This window comes from Anomaloglossus baeobatrachus, chromosome 2, assembly GCF_048569485.1.
Source record: "Anomaloglossus baeobatrachus isolate aAnoBae1 chromosome 2, aAnoBae1.hap1, whole genome shotgun sequence".
Lineage (NCBI taxonomy): Eukaryota > Metazoa > Chordata > Amphibia > Anura > Aromobatidae > Anomaloglossus > Anomaloglossus baeobatrachus.
The window spans coordinates 566,831,836-566,857,272 of record NC_134354.1 but is presented as its reverse complement, the minus strand read 5'-3'; the positions used below and the strand labels follow the sequence as shown (position 1 = coordinate 566,857,272).

Here is a 25,437-nt window from a genome sequence, read left to right as displayed (position 1 = left end):
CGCCAATATTAGACATGGCCACCATGAATTTCTAGTAATGATAAAAAAAAAAAAAAAAAACACAACACACAGAAAAATATTTTTATTAGAAATAAAACACAACACAATTAGTGACTCCATCTTTATTGAAATAAACCCCCCTCCGCAGTAATCCTGGGTCAGGGTCCCGCGCCGTCCAATCCGGATCCAATATCATCTGATCGGTTTGCTGGAAGGCAAAGCGATCAGATGATGTGTCAGGATAAAGGATGTGAATCACATCACACATCAGCTGATTGTATAAAAGCCGATTATACAATCAGCAGATGCATCAGTGCAAAAAAAATAAATAAATAAATAAATACTCACGTCTGTGCTGATGACCGGCAGCTCCTGGAACGATCGGATGAGAGTCTGATCCTGTCCCATCGCTGCCGGAGCTGCCGGTAATCAGCTGATGAAGTCCCCTGACGGCAGGATCAGCTGATAGCCGGCCGGGCAAGAAAAAGCCGGCGAGACTACGATCAGCTGATGCGTCAGGTGACTGCATCAGGTGATCCACGGCCAGGTCCTGCAAGCTTCGTGCGTGCCCCGGGGAGACTGCACACAGCCGAAGCGGCGGGACCGAGACAGGGGCTGGAAGCAGGCATGGCACCGGGACCCTGCAGACAGGTGAGTATGACATACACACTCACATACACACTCACTCACACACTGTATATACGCACACACACACTGTATATACACACACACACACTGTATATACACACACACACACACACTGTATATACGCACACACACTGTATATACGCACACACACTGTATATACGCACACACACTGTATATACGCACACACACTGTATATACGCACACACACACACTGTATATACGCGCCCACATACACATACACTGTATATACACACACACACTGTATATACACACACACACTGTATATACGCACACACACACTGTATATACACGCGCACACACTTTCTTCCCCTGGCTGTGCAGAGCTGCTGTATCTGTGATTTCTCTGAGTGCACATCCACTGGGAAGAGGCAGGGAGGAGGGTTTGGGTGGGAGCAGAGTGGGTGTATTAGACACAATGGGTGTGTTAGATAAGCCAGACACCGCCCTAAAGCCACAAAGAATTCTGGGACTTGTAGGAACTGAACACAGGAAGTCAGAGGAGAGATTAACCCCATCAGAGCTGGAGCCAGCAATGAGCATGTGCTGCTAGTGCACAATGAAAGGTAATTTTGCTGAAAAAACATAATAGATGTGTTGAGGGGCACATATTAGCAAGATTTATCAGAAAAAAAAAAATCAGTTTTGGTAACTGGACAACTTCTTTAAACCTTCTTTCCTCAAGACGTAGCGGATGCCCCCGTGTTCCAGTCGCAGGCCTAGGTGTAAAAAGATCTTTGGAAAGGTCTCTGTACTGTCCCCTCATATATTTATACATTGTGATTAGATCCCCCCTAAGCCTTCGTTTTTCCAAACTAAATAACCCCAAGTTTAATAACCTGTCTTGGTATTGCAGCCCACCCATTCCTCTAATAATCTTGGTGGCTCTTCTCTGCACTCTCTCCAGTTCAGCTATGTCCTTCTTATATATCGGTGACCAGAATTGTACACAGTATTCTAAGTGCGGTCGCACTAGTGACTTGTACAGAGGTAGAAGTATATTTTTTTCATGAACACTTATACCTCTTTTAATACATCCCATTATTTTATTAGCCCTGGCAGGAGCTGCCTGACACTGTCCACTAAAGTGAAGTTTACCATCCACCCATACACCCAAGTCTTTTTCTGTGTCTGTTTTACCCAGTGTTCTACAATTAAGTACATGATCATAAATGTTATTTCCTCTACCCAAGTGCATGACCTTACATTTATCTACATTAAACTTCAATTGCCACTTCTCAGCCCAATCCTCCAATTTACATAAATCTCCCTGTAATATAAAATTATCCTCCTCTGTATTGATTACCCTGCAGAGTTTAGTATCATCTGCAAATATTGAAATTCTACTCCGCATGCCCCCAACAAGGTCATTTATAAATATGTTGAAAAGAAGCGGGCCCAATACTGGGTCCAGTCAGACAACGCGACAGCGGTTACCTACATCAATCACCAGGGCGGGACACGCAGCCGCCTGGCAATGTTGGAGGTTCAACGCATCCTTCAATGGACGGAGGACTCCAAGTCCACCATATCCGCAGTCCACATCCCAGGCGTGGAAAACTGGGAGGCAGATTATCTCAGCCGTCAAACCGTGGACAGCGGCGAGTGGGCTCTGCATCCGGCAGTGTTTCGGTCAATCTGCCGCAAGTGGGGCACTCCGGAAGTGGATCTAATGGCATCCCGGCACAACAACAAGGTTCCGGTTTACGTGGCTCGCTCCCACGATCCTCAGGCCTTTGCAGCGGACGCGCTGGTTCAAGATTGGTCCCAGTTTCGTCTGTCTTACGTGTTTCCCCCTCTAGCTCTCTTGCCCAGAGTCCTGCGCAAGATCAGAATGGAGGGCCGTCGGGTCATCCTCATTGCTCCAGACTGGCCCAGGCGAGCTTGGTACCCAGACCTGCTCCATCTGTCCGTAGAGGTGCCGTGGCATCTCCCGGACCGTCCAGACCTTCTCTCACAAGGTCCGTTTTTCCGCCAGAATTCTGCGGCTCTCAGATTGACGGCGTGGCTCTTGAGTCCTGGATCTTGACGGCTTCTGGTATTCCTCCTGAAGTCATCTCCACTATGACTCTGGCTCGGAAGTCTTCCTCGGCCAAAATCTATCACAGGACCTGGAGAATTTTCCTGTCCTGGTGTCGCTCTTCCGGCCATGCTCCTTGGCCTTTTTCCTTGCCGACCCTCCTGTCCTTTCTACAGTCCGGTCTGCAGCTAGGACTATCCCTCAATTCCCTCAAGGGACAGGTCTCGACTCTGTCAGTGTTGTTCCAGCGGCGTATCGCCCAGGGCTGTGGAGTCGGTAAGCCAAACCTTCGACTCCGACTCAGACTCCTCAAATTCTCTTGCACCGGCTCCGACTCCGACTCCGGCTCCGACTCCGACTCCTACATATATTGCTTAGTTAGGTGAAAAATTTATTGTAGTACATGAATATGTGTATGTGAACATCAGACATTTAATAATTTTTATGATACGATAATCAAGATATTTGGATAGAACATAAAATATATTTATTGGAATACAACTTTAGAACACAAAAAACGGTAATAAATTGTAAATATGTAATACACTATGTAATATACAGTAGATTACATATATATCTTGTGTGTGTATATACACTGTGTGTATATATATATATATATATATATATATAAATATATATATATATATTACATATTTACAATTTATTAGTTTTTTGTGTTCTAAAGTTGTATTCCAATAAATATTTTATGTTCTATCCAAATATCTTGATTATTGTATCATAAAAACAATTAAATGTCTGATGTTCACATTGTACTACAATAAATTTTTCACTTAAATATAAGCATTATAATAAATGTTATTATTTAGTAAAATATTCAGCACATTCTGCATTGCACTCCTGTCCCCAATTTATTATATATTTTAGGAGTCGGAGTCGGTGCATTTTATACCGACTCCGACTCCACCAAAATGAGCTCCGACTCCACGACTCCGACTCCGACTCCACAGCCCTGGTATCGCCCGGCTGGCTCAGGTGCGCACCTTCATGCAGGGCGCATCTCACATCATTCCGCCTTACCGGCGGCCTTTGGATCCCTGGGACCTTAATCTGGTCCTCACGGCTTTGCAGAAACCCCCCTTTGAGCCTCTTAGGGAGGTTTCTTTGTCTCGTCTTTCACAGAAAGTGGTCTTTCTAGTGGCCATAACTTCCCTCAGGAGAGTCTCTGATTTGGCTGCGCTCTCTTCGGAGTCACCTTTTTTGGTTTTTCATCAAGACAAGGTGGTTCTCCGTCCGACTCCGGACTTTCTCCCTAAGGTGGTTTCTCCTTTCCACCTTAACCAGGACATTTCCCTGCCTTCCTTTTGTCCGGCTCCTGTTCATCGCTTTGAAAAAGCGTTGCATACTCTGGATCTGGTGCGGGCACTCCGGATCTATGTGTCTCGCACCGCTGTTCTTAGGCGGTGCACCTCTCTTTTTGTGCTGACCACAGGTCGGCGTAAGGGCCTCTCGGCTTCTAAGCCGACCTTAGCTCGTTGGATTAGGTCGGCCATTTCCGATGCCTACCAGTGTATTCAAGTGCCTCCCCCGCCGGGGATCAAGGCACACTCGACCAGAGCTGTCGGTGCCTCTTGGGCTTTCAGGCAGCAGGCTACGGCTCAGCAGGTCTGTCAGGCTGCCACTTGGACTAGTCTGCATACCTTTTCGAAGCACTACCAAGTGCATGCTCATGCTTCGGCAGATGCGAGCTTGGGCAGACGCATCCGTCAGGCGGCTGACGCCCATTTGTTAAGTTAGGTTTCGCCTACTTCTCAGTTTTCTGTTTATTCCCACCCATGGACTGCTTTGAGACGTCCCAATGTCTGGGTCTCCCATAGGAACGATAAAGAAAAAGAGAATTTTGTTTACCGTAAATTCTTTTTCTTATAGTTCCGTATTGGGAGACCCAGCACCCTCCCTGTTGCCTGTTGGCAGTTTCTTGTTCCGCGTGTTATCACCGGCTGATGTTGTAGACAGAGGCTCTGGTTGTTCCGGTTCTTGCTCTATCTCTACTTGTGGGTGGCTATTCTCCTTCAGCTTTTGCACTAAACTGGCTATATTTGATTATCCAGGGGGTGTATATGCTCAGAGGGAGGAGCTACACTTTTTAGTGTAGTACTTTGTGTGTCCTCCAGAGGCAGAAGCTATACACCCAATGTCTGGGTCTCCCAATACGGAACTATAAGAAAAAGAATTTACGGTAAGTAAACAAAATTCTCTTTTTTGCAATCACAAATTCTTTGCTATTATCTTCATTTGTTTTGCTTGCACTGAAAAAACACAAAAGAGAATGATACAAAAATCAAATCATTGATCATTTCACACAACTCCAAAAATGTGCCGGACAAAAGTATTGGCACCCGTAGCCTAATACTTGCACAACTTTTAGCCAAAGTAACTGCGAACAACCGCTTCCGGTAACCATCAATGAGTTTCTTACAATGCTCTGCTGGAATTTTAGACCATTCTTCTTTGGCAAACTGCTCCAGGTCCCTGAGATTTGAAGGGTGCCTTCTCCAAACTGCCATTTTGAGATCTCTCCACAGGTGTTCTATGGGCTTCAGGTCTGGACTCATTTCTAGCCACTTTAGTAGTCTCCAGTGCTTTCTAGCAAACCATTTTCTAGTGCTTTTTGAAGTGTGTTTTGGGTCATTGTCCTGCTGGAAGACCCATGACCTCTGAGGAAGACCCAGCTTTCTCACACTGGGTCCTACATTATGCTGCAAAATTTGTCAGTAGTCTTCAGACTTCATAATGCCATGCACACACTGTCAAGCAGTCCAGTGCCAGAGGCAGCAAAGCAAGCCCAAAACATCAGGGAACCTCCGCCATGTTTTACTGTAGGGACCATGTTCTTTTCTTTGAATGCCTCTTCTTCTTCTTTTTTTTTTTTTTTACCTGTAAACTCTGTTGATGGCTTTTCCCCAAAACCTCTACTTTTGTCTCATCTGACCAGAGAACATTCTTCCAAAACATTTTAAGGCTTTCTCAGGTAAGTTTTGGCAAACTCCAGCCTGGCTTTTTTGTGTCTCTGGGTAAGAAGTGGGGTCTTCCTGGGTATCCTACCATATAGTCCCTTTTCATTCAGACGCCAACGGATAGTACGGGTTGATACTGTTGTACCCTCGGACTGTAGGACAGCTTGAACTTGTTTGCATGTTAGTCGAGGTTCTTTAGCCACCATCCGCACAATCTTGCGTTGAAATCTCTCGTCAATTTTTCTTTTCCTTCCACATCTCTAGGGAGGTTAGCCACAGTGCCATGGGCTTTAAACTTCTTGATGACACTGCGCACTGTAGACACAGGAACTTTCAGGTCTTTGGAGATGGACTTGTGGCCTTGAGATTGCTCATGCTTCCTCACAATTTGGATTCTCAAGTCCTCAGACAGTTCTTTGGTCTTCTTTCTTTTCTCCATGCTCAATGTGGTACACAAAAGGACACAGGACAGAGGTTGAGTCAACTTTAACCCATGTTCAACTGGCTGCAAGTGTGATTTAGTTATTGCCAACACCTGTTAGGTGCGACAGGTAAGTTACAGGTGCTGTTAATTACACAAATTAGAGAAGCATCACATGATTTTTCAAACAGTGCCAATACTTTTGTCCACCCTTTTTTATGTTTGGTGTGGAATTATATCCAATTTGGCTTTATGACAATTTTTTTCTTTTTTTCATTGAAGACGAATTAAATGAAGATAATAATACCAAAGAATTTGTGATTGTAATCATTTTCAAGAAGAAACTGAGTATTATCTGACAATTGCAGGGGTGCCAATACTTTTGGCCAGCACTGTATACCTCTTCATGAATCGGGAGTGTTTGATCCAAACATGCTGGTCTTGTTGTACCAGCCACTTTGTATAGGGTGATTCACTCACTGCAACAGACACCTGCTTTATATTGGTTTAGGATCTTGGAAATTCCCCTTTAATTTTGATCTGTTGTACATTATTTAAGTGTATTGAGGTGATGGGAGATGGATGCTTAAACAATGAACACTTTGAAGAACTTGGAGGCATTCTGAAAAGCAAACTGGAAGAACATTTTAAAAACCAAGAACTAAGACAAGGTATTGCCCTAAGAATTATTTCTTGACATAATTTTAGTATACTTTTTAAAACCTAAAACATGCATTCAGACTAACACGAATGTATGTGTATCCACTTTATTTAGATGAAGACTGAAATGGTTATTTTAGTGTTAATAATCTATATGATACAACTTTAAGATGATTTTTCTTTGTTTATGCTATAGGTTTCTGTGCAATCTGTTTAACGTGAACCTGACAGCTCATGCCTGCTGCTCAATCCATAGGCAGCATGTATCAGCCATTGGTTGAATTCTAGATAACCCTTTGTAACAAACCGGAGGCTGAGCCGCACTGTAGAGCAATCTGACATGCGGGTGCCTGCCGGCTTTTCACTGCCTGCTGTTATTGACGCATAGGCACCTGTCAGTGAGTGAGGAGAAGCCGTTAGTGACCCACCCGCTTAACTAGTCTAATCCGCAGCTTGGTCCCCAACCAGCTATCAAACATGCCTGGCTGGGATAATACAGGTGGGATCGGACAGCATGCTTCAGCTGTCAGGTTCACTTTACGCATGATCTGTGGGGAAAAAAATGAAATTTCATTGTGATTTTTCTTTAGTGAAAAGACAAGATGAAGACTATGATGAACAAGTTGAAGAATCATTGCAAGATGAGGTAGATCTTGTATTTCCTATTTAACATAATCATTTTGGGGACTAAGTCATCATTGCTTTAGCTCCTTATTTCTCGAGTAACAATATTTTTCTAATTACTTTGTACCTTATTATTTAATTTGAGCCTTCTTGTAAATTCTTCACTCAGTTTTGTTTTGTTTTTTGTTTTTTTGAGGGGAGGGGGTGTTGTGTTGGTCATTCAGCAGTTTTAGCCTAATTCATTACTTGCAGCGTTTTGAAATGTAAAATGTTTGCACAATTGCTCTTCACTACAAAATCTATTTTATTTTTAGGGGGTTTTATCTATACTTGAAGATTAAAATGCAAAATTTGAAGATTTATTAAGAGGATCGTGTTAGTCTTTCAATTGTTTCAAAAAGGCACAAAAATTAAGAAATGAGGCTGTTGAGCCCACTTCATCAAAGCTTTTATGCCAGTATTCTGGTATAAAAAGCTTTGAAAAGTCGCACAACTTTGTCGTAACTCGAGACTGCACAAAAATTTTGACTTATCACGCCATTCTTACCCATCTACAACAAAGTGGGCAGGGATGTGGCGACCATTGCTTATGTCAAGTGTTGACGTTCACTATGCCACAAATCTGCTTCTCATCTCTCGGTCCTGATTCATGCCAAGGCGTGTGCGGCTTCATGAATCGGGAGCGTCTGACTCCAGCGCATCTCATTGTCAACACTAGCGTGAACAACGCTGGTATTGGTGAATCGGGCCTTTGTTTGCAGTTCTACTCTGTAAGAGCAGTTCTACTATTCATATGTGAGGCCGTATGGCACATTTTATAAAAATATTTTAGTGTAGGACTGCTTCAAATGAGATTTGCCGTGACGTGGCGAAGCAGCTCAAGAAATTGCAATTTTTTGCCAAAAATCTCAAAATTTTTTAAAATAAGTACAGTTTGGAATGTTTAGTGCTGTAGTGCACATTTGGTGCTGCTTTTTGTTTTTTCTGTAAATGCTTGTTAGAATAATTGGATATTTTAACTCTTGATGACCCAGGCCGTAATAGTTGTTATGTGATCAGCAGAAAGACTTTGGCTGTAATGCACAGCTGGGTTCCTCCTTGAAATGGCTTGAAAAGAAAATTCCTATCAGTTTACCCCACAGATCCTGCAATCAGTAAAGACAAAGCATTGGTTGGTTCCTATTTGGTATTTTTCCAATAGACTGACTCAATGCATGAATGACAGACAATGATTCATTAAATTACTTATGATTGTAATGCACAGTGCATGGTGTATTAAGAAAAAGTGGGAGGAATCCATCTTAATGGTATATACACATTTTCATGATTGCTGTTTGCTAATCTATCTTTGTTTCATGTCCACAGGATGACAATGACGTTTATATTCTGACTAAAGTCGCAGACATTTTGCACTCCATATTCAGTAGCTACAAAGAGAAGGTGTTGCCATGGTTTGAACAGTTGCTGCCATTAATTGTTAACTTAATTGTAAGTTAATTCTGGAGTCTTGTAGTTTTGTGATGTTTTGTCAATTATTGATATGTTGCCAGAAATTATTTTTTCATAATCATTCTGAAGATGAATGGGACAGACAGTTCCACTGTTTAGGCACATCAGATGCTCTGCAAATACGACATGGTGTCCGCTAATTTTGCCCTCCAAAATTCAAATAGTGCTCCTTCCCTTGTGAGCCCTGTCATGCGCCCAAACAATAGTTTTCCACCACATATGGGGTATCGCTGTAGATATAATTGTACCGCTATGAAAAAAAAATTCTTGAAAAAACGTTTGGGGTTAAAGCAACATTTTTGTAGTAAAATGTATTTTTTCATTTTCATGACTCAACTTTATTCAATTCAGTGAATCACCTGTGGGTTCAAGGTACGCACTAAATATCTAGATTCTTTGATAGTGGCAGTTTTCAAAATTGGGTTGTGTGTAAGGGGGGTGGTTTCCACTGTTTACGTACCTCAGGGTCTTTCCAAATGCGATAAGGTGCACACTATTCCAAACAATTTTGCATTTCAAAAGTCGAATGGCACTCCTTCCTTTCTGAGCCCTGATGTGCAGCAAAACAATAGTTTTCCACCACATGTATCGGCATACTCAAGAGAAATTGCACAACATGGTGCATTTTCTCTCATTACCCTCGTGCAACTGCAGCATTTGGGACTAAAGCAACATTTTTGTGGGAAAAAGTAAAATTTTCAATTTTTTTCTTTGCACATTGCTTTAATTTCAGGGAAGCACTTAAAAGGTTAATAAACTTCTTGATGTTTTGAGTATATTCAGGGGTGCCGTTTTTAGAATGTTGTCACTTTTGAGTAATTTAAGTTATATAGCCTCAGTCACTTCAAATGTGATGTGGTCCCTAAAAAAATGGGTTTTTTTTGTTGAAAAATGTGAAATTGCTGATAATCGGAAACCTTCTAACTTCCTAACAAACAAAAATTCTTTCAAAAATGGTTGTAATGTAAAGTAGAAATGTTTATTCGCTTTTTGGTGTGGCTTAACTATGGTTTAAGGGCATAAAAATGGAGTTTGAAAAAAAATGCACATTTTTCACAAATTCCAATATTTTCACAAACTTAATAAATTTCCACCTAAATGTATCACATAAAGTGCAATGTGTCACGAAAAAAGTCTGTCACTGGGATCCGTTGAAGTGTTCCAGAATTATTACCACATTAAGTGACACTGGTCAAAATTGAAAAAATTGGTTCTGTCAGGATCAGAAAACGGGCTTTGGCGTCAAGTGTTTAGTGATTTTTCTCTTTTTCATGCCGTTTTCAATCAACTCTGACATAACTGAAATGTATGGAATATGATGACCAGCACTAGTCAAATGCACGACGTTCGCTATGCCACCAATCTTACTATAGCAGGGGTTGGAGTAGGATTTGTGGCAAAGCGCACGGCTGTCGTCCACCATTTCATGAAGTAGCATAGTCTTTATGGATGAGGAGCGTCTGACTCCGAACACCTCTCAAGACCAGTGTGAACAGAACTTCATGAATCGCAGCAATTTTGGGGGGTTTTTTGACTTTTTTTTTATTGCAGAATTTTTTTAAGCTTGCAGGTCTTTAGAAACATTAAGTTAAAGAATGTTGTTTTTTTTGTTGTTTTTTTTTTTTTTTAAAGTGTCCTCATCGGCCGTGGCCAGACAGACAGTGGGGGCTTTGTATCTTTGATGACATTATTGAACACTGTAGCCCGACTTCCTTCCAATATGCTGAATACTTCCTGCGACCTCTGATACAGTCGATCTGTGATAGCAGTCCAGAGGTTCGCCAAGCAGCTGCTTATGGCGTTGGTGTGATGGCACAGTTTGGTGGTGATAACTATCGCCCTTTCTGTACAGGTATGTGATTTATTTCCAAATGCTCATAGGTAGTTTATTGATATTTTGGTTATTTTTTTTACTCCTCTGTTCTTCCGTAGAAGCTCTTCCACTTCTTGTTGGGGTTATACAGACCCCTGAATCTAAAACCAAAGAGAATATCAATGCAACAGAGAATTGCATCTCCGCTGTAGGAAAGATAATGAAATACAGACCAGATTGTGTAAATGTGGATGAGGTTTTGCCTCATTGGCTGTCTTGGCTGCCGTTACATGAGGACAAAGAGGAAGCAGTTCATACCTTCAACTTTCTTTGTGACCTTCTAGAAAGGTAAAATGTTAGGGCTTGCTTTTCATACTAACTAAATCAGTAATGCATGTGAATATGGTAAATTTTTAAAGTCTTTTTATGGATCAATCTTTCTAATTTTGTTTCCATAACTTGCGTTTTTTTTCTCTGCCTATAGACTATCTTCAGTCAGTAAATAACTAGTCTTGAGTAGATGTGTTAAAGGATGGTTATTAGGCTATGTGCACAAGTTGAATTTTATTTTCAACTTGTGGCCAGTGCATGATCCTGGATATGCAGAGAAGAGGCTCCCCCATACCTCACCAACGTACGTTTCGCCTATTTGGGGTATGGGGGAGCCTCTTTTCTGCATATCCAGGATTATGCACTGGCCACTTTACTTTGTCTATGCTGCCTTATTTAAATTATTGGACCAGACTTCATTTATGTCTTGGGGGTGTCTCATCGGACTTTTCCATATGTATTTATGCACATGCACTTTATATGTATTGTCCTTCCAATATTTGCTCTGACATTCCCCCTGTATGCTCTATTTACGATATTGGTCATCTTTTCATACCATTCATTTTGGCGGTCCTGTTTATGTCTCTTCACACCCCTATGTGTTTTTAATTCTTTTTTGCTAGTTGCACAAATATGTTTGTAATAATAAAATGATATTCACTTTTTGGCACTTTCTGACTCTTGTTCTCCTATTTTACATGCTAGTTTGAGTTTGTGCATTGACCAATCTGGGCTAGATTTTGCCCAGCATGACTTTGCATACTGCTGTATGGGGGTCCCTATGTTTAATAATTACTGTGCACATGCTGCTTTTTTTCCTTACTGATTTTGTTGCTGAAAAAAGCAGTATGACAATTGCTTCTGCGTTTTTTATTCTGCATTTTCTATAATCCACTGCAATGCTTTCACTACAGGGGATTATATTGCAGCACTTTGCCTCACACACACCATACATACAGCAAAGGTGTGTGAGGCTTTCCGTAGCTCAGTAATCCAGGGTCGTCATGGTGATGACCCAGGGTTACTATGGCAGCGAGCGTGTCCCTGTGATCGAATTCCAGGGACCCACTCATCAGCGAGAGGTGAGAGATTCCTCACCCTGTCTCCTGAATGCTGCGATCGCATTGATTGCAGTATTCAGGGGGTTAAACTACTAGGAGCTGCGCAGCTATCGCTCCGGGCAGTGAGAGCTGAGTTCCGGCTGTAACATCAGCTGGAGTCCCAGCGGCGATCATGCGGATACACCGCCTGAACCCCCGCCATCGCAATGACTAAAAAAAAAACAAAAAAAACCGAAATAACAAAACTCATTTGAAGCAAAAGTAATTTTTTTTTGTTTGTTTTTTCCAGCTGATTTATGTACAGAAAAGCACACAAAAAGCAACATGTGCACATAGCCTATGTCTTTCTAAACCCTGATTGTTTCCAGACAAGCAATCTTTTTCTTTGCGAGTAATTCACTCTTACTGTAATGCATAGTTTGTAGGAAGTGACTATATTAGTTACTTGCATTTGTCAAGAGAATAAAATCAATCGGAGTGTTTTTCTTCTATTATCCACAGTAATAATCCTATTGTGCTAGGACCTAACAACACAAATCTACCAAGAATATTTAGTATTATAGCAGATGGAGGAGTCCATGAATCTGTTAAAAATGAAGAATTATGTGGCAAAAGGCTCGCTAATGTAGTACGACAAGTGCAGGTAAGCTTAAGATACATGAAAGAGAAATTACAGTCAAACACTTCTTCACATCATTATTTGGCTGAAAAATGCCTTTTTTCTTGTTAAAGCAATTTTGTTCTAACCTGTCTCCTTTTAAATAGTATGTCATTAAAAAAATACCTATTCAAATCCTTTTTTTTTTTTTTTTTGTGTTTTAAAGGGGTTTCCCCACACAGTTATTTTTTCAGTTAATTTTAGTCAATAGATCTTGGAATAATAATTTCCACAATTGGATGTGTTTAAAAAAAAAAAAATGTTCTTGTGCGGAGAACCTTATAAATGTGCCCCCTCTATGTACTGTGTAATGTCTGACCGTGCAGGGACATGGTCTGATTATACCACATTTCCTGAGCCGGGTATCGCGAAAAACAGAGTATGGAGACATTTTACAGCACAGGATGACAGGTGATTCTTTTTGTGAGGTAAAAGATTTCCCTGTTTAGTTTTTAAAAAAATCTTTTACCTCAATCAGCTGTGATCCTGTATTGTAATGTTTCTATACTTTTTGATTTGCTCCCCAAGATGTGGTATGACAATTTAATTTTCTGTATCTTAATTAGGGATGAGTGGACTCGCAGATAACCAGGACCGGCGGGTCGCTGTTATCATTTTTTCTTTTTTTTTTTTTAAACATGTTCTGATCCAGAATTCGGTCCCCATATAAGTCTATGGGGACCAAAATCCAGAGATCAAAAATATTGGTAGAAGGGATGCGGGGGTAGGAGCGCACGCTGTACTCACCGAGGATCAGTCATGGCGGCACACTGTGTTTTCAGGTCGCGCTTTCACTTCTGGTGCCGCACATTAGGCTCATTGCATATGCACTGCTTTCCCCACCGGCCGTCCTGGCGTCTGCTATTGTTTGCAGTCAGATGCACCCCCATCGTGTGACAGTGCCTGACTTCAACCACTCACAGGCGCTGTCTGCAGGTATCATATGGGGGGACCCTACACCAATTGTTTTATTTAATTTTTTATATCACAATACTGACCCGCAGACAGCGCCAGTGATTGGCTGCAGGCAGTCGCTGTCACATAGGTTGCAGTCAGACGTGCCCCCCTGCCTATCACAGACGCCAGGCCGGCTGATGGGGGGTGGGGTAAGCAGTACATATAGATGAGCATTGATGACCGGCCCAGGAAGTGAAGGGGAGGCTGTGTGTGACTGAAAAAATGCAATTTGCATACTTCCAACCACATTCCAACTAAACTTGTTCCACTACAATAAATTCACTTATATAGAGTGAGGCCATGCACGTCAGTCTAGCCTGTGCCTGGGCAAACTGTTCAAATCAGCTGACGTGTGGGACTCGCCACAGCAGCCGGCGGTGATTATACCAGTATAAGCCATAATGTACCCAGTGCGTGCAATGTCAGTAAAAAAACTGCTATAAAATCTGGGTCACTTTCCCATTACACATTTCCTTTATCATAACTTGTAAACTGCAGTCTATCTTGGGTTTTCCTTTCAAATTGGGGATCTATTAAAAAGTAAGCCCAAGGCCAATATTTGCCTCTATTATAGTGTGCCATAATGCAAAGCAGAGATGTGTTTTTTTTTCTTTCTTTTTTTTTTGCCCCCCAAAAAAGGGCTAGAGCTTATTTTTGCAATAGGTGTTGTTCTTTGAGAAACATGGCTGGGGGTAAGTTTAAGAAAAAGTCTACATGGCTCCTAGGTCCTCCCTGTGACCACCGGTGAGCCCTCTCAGCAGGTATGCTGCACGCGGTCCTCCCCTGCTTCTGGCCGACACACTCCCATCAGATTGCAGCCGCAGGTCCTTGCGTTTCACTGCACTGTGGCTCAGGATTGTGCTGGCCATAAGAAATTTGTGTGTGTGATCTGATGGGTGATTGTTTCTGTGATCTGATGGGTGATTGTTTCTGTGATCTGATGGGTGATTGTTTCTGTGATCTGATGGGTGATTGTTTCTGTGATCTGATGGGTGATTGTTTCTGTGATCTGATGGGTGATTGTTTCTGTGATCTGATGGGTGATTGTTTCTGTGATCTGATGGGTGCTGGTGTGAGATCTGATGGGTGCTGGTGTGAGATCACTGCAGGTTCCCCTGCTCAGTGTCTAATAATCATATCGCGGGGTATCTGCTTTAAATAATAAAGTATCCTGCAGTATTCTTTAACTTTTTTAGCTGCACGGACACTTCATTATTGAACCGCAATTAGGGCTTATTTTCGTGATAGGGCTTATATTTAAGCCTTGCTCCAAAAATGCTGAAAATCCCTGTTGGGGCTTATTTTTTTGGGGGGGGATTATTTTCTTCGGCGCTCCATTGGGAGACCCAGACGATTGGGTGTATAGCACTGCCTCCGGAGGCCACACAAAGCAATTACACTAAAAAGTGTAAGGCCCCTCCCCTTCTGGCTATACACCCCCAGTGGGATCACTGGCTCACCAGTTTTCTGCTTTGTGCGAAGGAGGTCAGACATCCATGCATAAGCTCCACTGTTCAGTCAGCAGTAGCTGCTGACTCTATCGGATGGAAGAAAAGAGGGCCCATACTAGGGCCCCCAGCATGCTCCCTTCTCACCCCACTTGCGGTTTGTAAGGTTGAGGTACCTATTGCTGGTACGGAGGCTGGAGCCCACATGCTGTTTTCCTTCCCCATCCCCCTGAGGGGCTCTGAGGAAGTGGGATCTTTCCGGCCACCAAGCCCTGAGGCCGGGCTCCATGCACAGACCCATAGAACCTGCTGGATGTGGAGCGGGAGTGCCGTTCAGGGACAAGGCCCTGCAACCTTCAGGTACTCTGTGTCCCCGTATGGCAGGCCACGCACACTCCAGGCTTGCTGGGTGTGCTAGTGCGCCGGGGACTGTAGCGCTGTGCGCTGGGCTTATAGTCCCTGCAGATTACTGGGGGACGTTACGTGTGGGGACCGCCGCGCCGACCGCCCCTGGAGCGGCGGCGCAGCTGCGACTTGTAGTGCGCCGGGGACGCGCCGGCCGCGCTTTTACGGCGGCGGCGCTTCTAACTTTAGTCCCCGGCTTTTGCGGCCTAGCGCCGCTTCGTTCCCGCCCCCACCCTGTCACTCAGGGACAGGGAGAGACGCTGTTCTATAGCAGCGCCGAGGGCTGGAGCCTTATTTGTATTCTCCAGCCCCCTTTACTAGACACAGTGGGCGCCGGGTTCCCGCTCTTGTCTCGGGCACGCCCTCGGCCCGCCCCTCTCCTCTGGACGCCGGCAGCCATTCCGGCACGCAGAGCGGGAAAACGGAGACACTGAGCTACCAGCACAGGATTCCGGCGCCACACACCCGCTTTTCTGCGGGCGGTAAGCGGCAACTAAAGTGCTGACCCACTAATGCCGAAGTGTCCTGTTGTACTTTTGTACGGTCGCTATTCAGGATGCAGACCTAGAAACAGCAGCAAAAGATCAGGGGTGCTAAAGCACAGACTCTATATGCTGCTTGTCTTGCATGTGCTGCAGTGTCATGTGTCCTTTATGCTTGTATGCTTTACATTGCACTGTAAGGGCTATTCTTGGCTGTCTACCCGCCTAGATGGCTAGACAGCGGCAGCAAACAGCAATGGTGCTAAGGCACAAGCTTTCAATGCTGCTTGGATTGCATGTACTGCAGAGTTTATTTTCATGCTTGTACATTCACTGCATGTCGCTATTCTTGGCTAATGCTCCTTGATGACTAGACAACAGCAGCAGAAAAGCAAGGGTGCTAAGGCACAAGCTTTCAATGCTGCTTGGATTGCATGTGCTGCAGTGGTTATTTTCATGCTTGTATGCTATACATTCACTGTATGTCGCTTTTCCTGGCTAATGCTCCTGAATAACTAGACAACGGCAGCAGAAAAGCAAAGGTGCCAAGGCACAGGCTTTCTATGCTCCTTGTACTGCATGTGCTGAAGTGTTTATTGTACTTCATGCTTGTATGCTATACATTGCACTGTACGGTCGCTATTCTTGGCTAATGCTCCTAGATGGCTAGACAGCAACAGCAAAAAAAAAAAAAAAAAAAAAGCATGGGTGCCAAGGCACAGGCTTTCTATGCTGCTTGTACTGCATGCGACTGTTCCAGGACCCCCAGTGTGTGCAATTACTCAACGGGGTCTCTGCTACAGGTGGCCAAAAGAACCACCTGTGATCCCTGTCCAGGGACAGGGACGGAGTTGCAGTTTCCGCTGATATATTGTCTGTGGCTATGACTAACATCTTACAGACTTTGCAGTCCAGACAGACCTTGGGCAATGTTGATTCAATGCCCCTGGCCACCCTGATTTCGAAACAAATCATGGCTCCAGGAGGGTCCCATGCATCCCAGGGTGCAGGCTCTGACACGGACGACAGTCCCAGACGGCCTAAGCGAGCTCCCTAAGAACGGCCCTCGACTTCATCACAGTACTCTCTGTATGATGAGGCAGACGTAGCTGTTCAGGACTCTGATCCTGAGACCGCTCTCAATCCGGATACACCGGATGGTGACGCTATAGTGAATAATCTTATAGCGTCCATCAATGGAAGGTTGGGTATTTCTCCCTCAACTCCTCCAGTGGAGGAGTCAGCTTCACAGCAGAAGAAATCCCTATTTCGGTATCTCAAGCGTATATTGAGTACTTTTCTGGTCACTCTGACTCCAGAGAAGCAGTCCAGAAACACCACGCTTATCCCGATAAGCGTTTCCCCAACCGTATTGAAGATACGCGTTGTCTCTTCCCCCCTGACGTGCTCAAGCGCTCCAAGGGTGGATCCCCCAATCTCCAGGCTTGCGGCTAGATCTATAGTTGCAGTGGAAGATGGGACTTCACTTAAAGATGCCATTGACAGACAGATAGCCCTATCGGCGGGTCGGTTGCCCCGGCATTCGCAGCCATAGAGGCACTCCAAGCTATTTCAGCTAGTATTGCGCAGAGGGACGCGGTCACATGTACATCTTGGCCGCAGTAGCGTCCTTCACCTCGCAATGTCGGCATTGCGACTCAAGCTGTTTATGCTGTCCTGGACTCTACGAGCCGTACGTCAGTGGCGTCCGCCAACTCCGTGTTGTTACGCTCCTAGTGTTAAGGGATTGGAGCAGATGCTGCTTCCACAAAAGTGCTTAACCAGATTGCCTTTATCTGGTGACAGACTGTTTCGTGAGCGGTTGGATTAAATCATTCAACTGTCCAAGGGTACGGATTCTTCCTTACCCCAGCTATCAAACAAGACCCATCAGGAGAAGGGACAGTCGAGGTTTCGGTCCTTCCCAGGCTCGGGCACGTCCCAATTGCCCTCGTCCAACAGGACTCAAAAGGCTCAGAGGGGCGCAGGTTCCTGGCGGGCTCAATCACGCCCGGAGAAGGCAGCCGGAGGAACCGCTACCAAGGCGGTTTCCTCATGACTTTCAGCCCTCTCTCTCCGCGTCCGCGGTCGGTGGCAGACTCCCCCGCTTTAGCGACATTTAACTGCCACAGGTCAATGGCCGGTGGGTGAGAGACAGTTTGTCGCAAAAACTTCCTCACCGGCCGAGCCGAGGCTCTTCTGTAGGCAGTAGGAGTCGTAATCCCGGTTCCTCCTCAGGAACAAGAGACACTTTTTACTCCGATCTGGTCGGGGTGACAAAATAGGACGACTCCTTCCGTTCCGTTCTGGACCTTAAACTGCTCAACAAGCACGTGAAAACCAGGCGGTTCCGGATGGAATCCCTCCGCTCCGTCATTGCCTCAATGTCTCAAGGAGATTTCCTAGCATCAATAGACATCAGGATGCTTATCTCCACGTGCCGATTGCTCCAGAGCACCGGCGTTTGCTACGATTCGTTATTGAAGACGAGCATCTTCGGTTCGTAGCCCTACCCTTCGGTCTGGCGACAGCCCCACGGGTTTTCACCAAGTTCATGGCAGCAGTGGGACCACTCCCGCACTCTCAGGGTCACCCTGTGATCCCTTACTTAGACCATCTACTTGTCAAGGCACTCTTTTAAGAGGCATGCCAACACAGCCTGAACATGGCGCTGGAGACTTCCCAGTTTTCGGGTGGGTCCTCAACTTTTCAAAGTTAAACCCAATCGCTGGCATATCTTAGCTTGGGGTTTCACACTCTCTCAGCGATGGTGAAGCTTCCACTGGACAAACAGCGGTCACTACAGACGGGGGTGCAGTCTCTCCTTCAAGGAGACACCTCATCCAGAGGCAGTCCCTTTCACGCAGTTTCATCTGCGTCCACTTCAATAGAACATTCTTCGCTAATGGGAGGGGAAGTCGATGTCCCTACACAGGAACGTCCCCCTTTCTCAGACGATCAAGGACTCTCTTCAGAGGAGTCCACTCTTCAGATCAATTGTCTGGAGCTCTGGGCAGTGCATATGGCCCTGCAAGACTTCCTGCAGTGGCTGGAAGGCAAACAGATCCGAATTCAGTCGGACAATCCACAGCGGTGGCATACATCAACCACCAAGGCGGACTACGCAGTCGGCGAGCCTCCCAGGAAGTCCGCCGGATTCTGCTAGGGGTGGAAGACAGAGCATACACCATATCCGCAGTTCACATCCCGGGCGTAGAAAACTGGGAAGCAGACTTCCTCAGTCACCAGGGCGTGGACGCAGGAGAATGGTCTCTGCACCCGGACGGGTTTCACGAATCGGCACAACAGCAAGGTCCCGGTTTTCATGACGATCAAAGAGCTCTGGCGACAGGCATCCCACGGTCGGTCAACCGTGGGCACTACCAGACCGGCCAGACTTACTGTCCCAAGGGCCGTTTCTCCATCTGAATTCTACGGCCCTGAACCTACTGTGTGGCCATTGCGTCCTAGATCCTAGTGTCCTCAGGATTATCCCACGGGGTCGTTGCCACCATGAGACAGGCTATGAAGCCCACGTCTGCTAAGATCTACCACGGAAGTGGAAGATTTTCTTTTACTGGTGCTCTGTACAAGGAGTGTCCCCCTGGCCATTGGCATTGCCTACTTTTCTTTCCTTCCTGCAATCTGGGTTGGAAAAGGGCTTGTCGCTCGGCTCCCTTAAAGGGCAAGTCTCGGCGCTATTGGTGTTTTTTTCAGAAGCGTCTAGCACGACGTCCGCAGGTACGCACGTTCCTGCAGGGGGTTTGGTCATATCGTCCCCCCGTACGAGCGGCCGTTAGATCCATGGGATCTGAACAGGGTACTAGTTGCTCTCCAGAAGCCGCCTTTCGAGTCTCTGACGGATGTTTCACTCTCTCGACTATCACGGAAAGTGGCCTTTCTGGTAGCGATCACGTCTCTTCGGAGAGTGTCTGAGCTAGCAGCGCTGTCATCCAAGGCTCCCTTCCTGGTGGTCCACCAGGACAAGGTAGTGCTGCGCCCCATTCAGGAGTTTCTCCCTGAGGTAGTATCCTCGTTTCATATTAATCAGGATATCTCCTTACCTTCTTTTTGTCCTCATCCGGTTCACCGGTATGAAAAGGATTTACATTTGTTAGATCTGGTGAGAGCACTCAGAATCTACATTTCCCGCACGGCGCCCCTGCGCCGCTCTGATGCGCTCTTTGTCCTTGTCGCTGGCCAGCGCAAGGGGTCGCAGGCTTCCAAAGCCACCCTGGATCGATGGATCAAAGAACCAATTCTTGAAGCCTACCGTTCTGCTGGGCTTCCGGTTCCATCAGGGCTGAAGGCCCATTCTACCAGAGCCGTGGGTGCGTCCTGGGCATTACGACACCAGGCTATGGCTCAACAGGTGTGCCAGGCAGCTACCTGGTCGAGTCTGCACACTTTCACCAAACATTATCAGGTGCATACCTATGCTTCGGCGGACGCCAGCCTAGGTAGAAGAGTCCTGCAGGCGACAGTTGCCTCTCCGTAGGGGAGGGCTGTCTTTGCAGCTCTAACATGAGATATTTCTTTACCCACCCAGGGACAGCTTTTGGACGTCCCAATCGTCTGGGTCTCCCAATGGAGCGCCGAAGAAGAAGGGAATTTTGTTACTTACCGTAAATTCCTTTTCTTCTAGCTCCTATTGGGAGACCCAGCACCCGCCCTGTTGTCCTTCGGGATTTTTGGTGGTTTTTCGGGTACACATGTTGTTCATGTTGAATGGTTTTTCAGTTCTCCGACGTTACTTCGGAGTGAATTTGTTTAAACCAGTTATTGGCTTTCCTCCTTCTTGCTTTTGCACTAAAACTGGTGAGCCAGTGATCCCACTGGGGGTGTATAGCCAGAAGGGGAGGGGCCTTACACTTTTTAGTGTAATTGCTTTGTGTGGCCTCCGGAGGCAGTGCTATACACCCAATCGTCTGGGTCTCCCAATAGGAGCTAGAAGAAAAGGAATTTACGGTAAGTAACAAAATTCCCTTCTTTTAAATAAACACAGTAAATTAAAAACGAATTCAAAGATCAAAGTGTGAAATATTCCTTAAGCTTAAAATCCTCATTCATTTCGACCTTTAAAAAGCAATAGATTAATCCACTACAAATATAAAAGGGCTATGTGGTTAACTGGTGTTAATTTTAAAGAGCAATCACAATAATAGTACTATAAAATACTGCACACTTTTGTAAGTGTACCTTAAGCCAAAAAAGTTACTTCTGTCTCCAACTTGAGAATTTTTTCTACCGAGGTGTCACTGCTAAGATATGTCACATTCATAAAGGCAATGAATTCAACGCATCTTTATTCCTGAATGCTCCTAGTTAAAGGGAACCTGTCACCTAGAATATGCGTTCTGAGCTATCAGCAGACGCATGTGTGCCCTAATACACCTCTCTACCCATCCCTGTGTTATAAAATTGTATAATATGAAAGTAATAAAAAACGTTTTATTACCTTCATATCTCGTATGTAAATAGCAGGGAATGTGGACACAGGGGCGGCGCCTTGCCCTATGGACGTCTGCATATTTCCGTGGTATCACGCAGAAGCCTTTTGCAATGCGCGCAGGATAGAATGAGAGACTGGGACGTCGCTCCATGGTATCACGCCCACAGGGGCGTGATCCCACGGAAATATGCAGACGACCATAGGGAAATACGCCGCCCCTGTGTCCACATTCCCTGCTATTTACATACGAGATATGAAGGTAATAAAACGTTTTTATTACTTTCATATTATACAATTTTATAACACAGGGATGGGTAGAGAGGTGTAATTAGGGCACATATGCGTCTGCTGATGGCTTAGAACGCATATTCTAGGTGACAGGTTCCCTTTAAGTGTGGTACAAGATTCAGTTCTTACGGAACAAGGACCTTTAGTATTTCAATGTTGCCATTTGCAAAAGCCAGTTGTTTTGAGTCAGTGTTTATAAACCTTTCACTTTATTGTTTTCAGGCATCCGGAGGACTGTTCACAGAATGTGTATCACAGCTGAATCCAGTTCAGCAGAAGGCTTTACAAGATCTCCTGAGCACTGTGTGAAGACCGATACTGTTGGCCTATATCAGGAAAACTAACATAAGATAAACTTACCTCTTCTGTTTAGGTTTTTTTGTTTTAAGAAGGAGCAGTAACGTTTATAAGCAGTTTTTCTGCAGGCCGCTAAGATGTGAATCAGACCCCAGACTGGAAAATTTTAAAATGGATTCTTCTAGGAAAGACGGACGTTCCCTGCCGGCCTGTTACTCTAAATGGATTATTCTATTCTATCCTTCATATCTCCCATTACCCACTTTTGTGGGTAGGGAAAAACTGCTTACCATTGTCTTCAGTTATCAACTAAGTAGGAGTGTGGTTGCTGTAGATGGATTTTAAGACACATGGACATAGATCTGGTGTATCCAAAGGGCCTACAAAGCTTTTTAAAATGGTGCTCCCCATGCCATTCGTAAAAGTGGTCTATCGAGTTAGCACGATGTTATAATCGTCAAAGACAAATTGGTTTCCATATTGTATTACCACAGAAGTTTGTAGAAAACCAGTTTTGCCCTATTATAGGATTCATTTTCAAGTATGATGGTCAAGAACGTTAATTTTGCACAGATTTCTATCAGTATATTTTTATTAGTTTTGGTCACCCGTAGTGCCCAAATAATGTGTTTTGACATAAGACAACATTTAGCATCAGGCCCTTGAATGTGAAATGTCTTTTTGGCATGTCTGGCAATATCTCCTTCACTCTTCAATAAACAACAATGAAATCCGTGCACCAGTCTGAGCACCGCTCCCGTGTCTCACTTTATTCACTTGTACATTTTTATGTGATTTCTTTGGAGCACACAGATACAGTATATACTGCATGTGAGCAGTTTATATTTTTGCTGACTGTTATAGGTTTGATTTTTATTTTATTACAGGTTTCTTATATTATTTTTAGGATGCCTTTATTTTCAAAGATGCATTAATTTGAGTTTTTACACTATCCATGTGTTTTGTAGTATTCAGATACTTATAAAGTAAATGTGTGCACAATGATGAATTTGCATTATTAGAATTAACACCTTCCGCTTACTACATTGTATTGTTAGTTCAGTTTTTCCAACTTAACAGCCAGACATTTTCTTTCTGAATTTAGTTCAAAATACCATGAAAATAAACCTTTTTTTTGTTTAAAACAGTTACAGATATTTCTTGTTAATAAAGTGTAAGGAAAATGGAGAATTGAATAATACCATTGTCATGAAACAGACGCTATGGAGATATGTTTTGACTAAAAATAGCCTCCATTTTTGTTTTTTGACAACTAGGCGGTCAACAAAGTTTAAATGGTCCCAGAAACTTAGAGCTTGTACCATTCGGGCTTATTGTCTGTAGATGACAAATGCTTGGTTAAAACATTAAATGACTTCTGGTCATCTACAAGCAAGGTGGTTATTTAATGGACTGTTTATACAGGGTGACCTCAATTCTACGCAGTAGGACTCATTCAGACAACTGATTTTTGTGAATGAGTCCTAGCTATGTCTTCCATGGATAGCACTGATTCCTGTGATAGCCTGTGGGGCCGTTAATATGTCCATGAGTTTTCATGAACTGAGCACACCACAGAAAATTGCGGATAAGACATGTCCGATTCTTCTGATTCAAGGATCAGATCAAAATCAACAGTTGAAATCTAAGGCTGCGTGCCCACGATCAGTGTTTGCAGTGTTTTGGATGTAGCATGCTTCAGTTACATAGTTACTAAGGTTGAAAAAAAGACCTAGGTCCATCTAGTTCAACCTTCCTCCACCAGTTCTACACCTGATCACCAAGTCATTTATAACCAACAATGTTTTGTGTACTGAGGAAATCATCCAGCCCTTTTTTAAAAGCTGTTATAGTATCTGCCATTACTACCTCTTGTGGTAGGGCATTCCACAGTCTGACTGCTCTAACTGTAAAGAACCCTTTCCTATTTAGCTGCCGGAATCGCTTTTCTTCCACTCGCAGTGAGTGTCCCCTGGTCCTTAGTATTGTCTTTGGAAGAAATAAGTCATGTGCCAGTCCTTTAAATTGACCACACATGTATTTATACATATAAATGAGATCCCCTCTGAGACTTCTTTTTTCTAAGCTAAACATATCTAACTTTTTCAACCTCTCCTCATATGGGAGGCCTTCCATCCCTTGTAGTAGTCTAGTTGCCTGCCTTTGAACTGACTCTAACTTCTGAATGTCCTTTTTAAAATGTGGAACCCAAAACTGGATCCCATATTCCAGATGTGGCCTTACAAGTGATTTATAGAGGGGTAACAATACGTTGGGATCACGGGATCTAATCTCTCTTTTTATACAGCCTAGAATCTTGTTTGCTTTAGCAGCTGCTGCTTGACATTGAGTGCTGCTGCTCAGCTTATTTGTAATGAGAATACCCAAGTCCTTCTCCTGATCTGTAGTCCCAAGTTAACTTCCATTTAATGTATACGCAGTTATAGGATTACTATGTCCTAGGTGCATTACTTTACATTCATCAACATTAAATCTCATTTGCCAAGTATCTGCCCATTCTGACATCTTATCCAGATCTTTTTGTAATATTGTACTATCAAGGTCAGTTTTTAATATCCTACATAGTTTGGTGTCATCAGCAAAGACTGACTCTTTACTATCAATCCCATCCACAAGGTCATTAATAAAGAGATTAAAAAGAATTGGTCCTAGCACAGATCCCTGCGGCACCCCACTGCTGACTATAGCCCATTTAGTGGGAGAGAAGCTCCGCGTCACTGATGAGTAGGTGCTCAAGGGTAAAAAATATACATATAGAAAAGACAACCCCGGCACACTACAACTCCCAAGAAAAGGCAAAATGCGGTAATAAAGTATGCAAATTCTTATTGATCAGGTTCTTAATGTCTTATAGCGTATATGCATCTGGTCAAAAAAATACTTGACGTTTCGGCCTCCGGCCTTCGTCACAATGGACTATTATCATGCAATATCAAATGTACGTGGACAAGGGGCTGATGATTACAAAAATGGATGCAGTCTCATATGTGCTTCACTGTGATAGCTTGCATACCATAAGGTAATACGGTATAGTGCATCAAGGGCTCTATGTTGGATTTATAGTCAAATGTGCTATGGAAACCAGACCCTTGTGTACGGTGCCATATAAGGCCAGCGTATACTCGGTCACATTACCATAAAGAATTAACCATAGGATGTCGCTTATTTTTGGGTCCTAGTTTCACACATAGAAGGAACTGCTGGACGGTGGTGGGATATGTGAGCTGAAACAGCTGGTGAGCAATCCAGCATAAGCTAAGGCAGTAAGGCTATGATGTCAGGCACCAGAGGAGGGATGAAGCCGGTATAACCGGAGGGGAATGCTGCCGGGACCAAACCGCCGCTGGACG

At 44.2% G+C, this 25,437-nt stretch overlaps 1 protein-coding gene across 1 annotated transcript in view; it reads left to right on the top strand.

Annotated features, from left to right (window-relative positions):
• IPO5 (importin 5) overlaps nucleotides 1-23,211 on the top strand; it is a 187,682-nt gene extending 164,471 nt beyond the window's left edge. Inside the window, exons 20-26 of the mRNA XM_075336731.1 lie at nucleotides 6,642-6,753; nucleotides 7,333-7,388; nucleotides 8,732-8,854; nucleotides 10,508-10,727; nucleotides 10,808-11,036; nucleotides 12,581-12,722; nucleotides 21,992-23,211. Coding sequence (XP_075192846.1) covers nucleotides 6,642-6,753; nucleotides 7,333-7,388; nucleotides 8,732-8,854; nucleotides 10,508-10,727; nucleotides 10,808-11,036; nucleotides 12,581-12,722; nucleotides 21,992-22,078 — 969 coding nt within the window. The 3' untranslated portion in view covers nucleotides 22,079-23,211. The remainder of the gene's footprint in view (nucleotides 1-6,641; nucleotides 6,754-7,332; nucleotides 7,389-8,731; nucleotides 8,855-10,507; nucleotides 10,728-10,807; nucleotides 11,037-12,580; nucleotides 12,723-21,991) is intronic.
• Nucleotides 23,212-25,437: the final 2,226 nt, after the last annotated feature.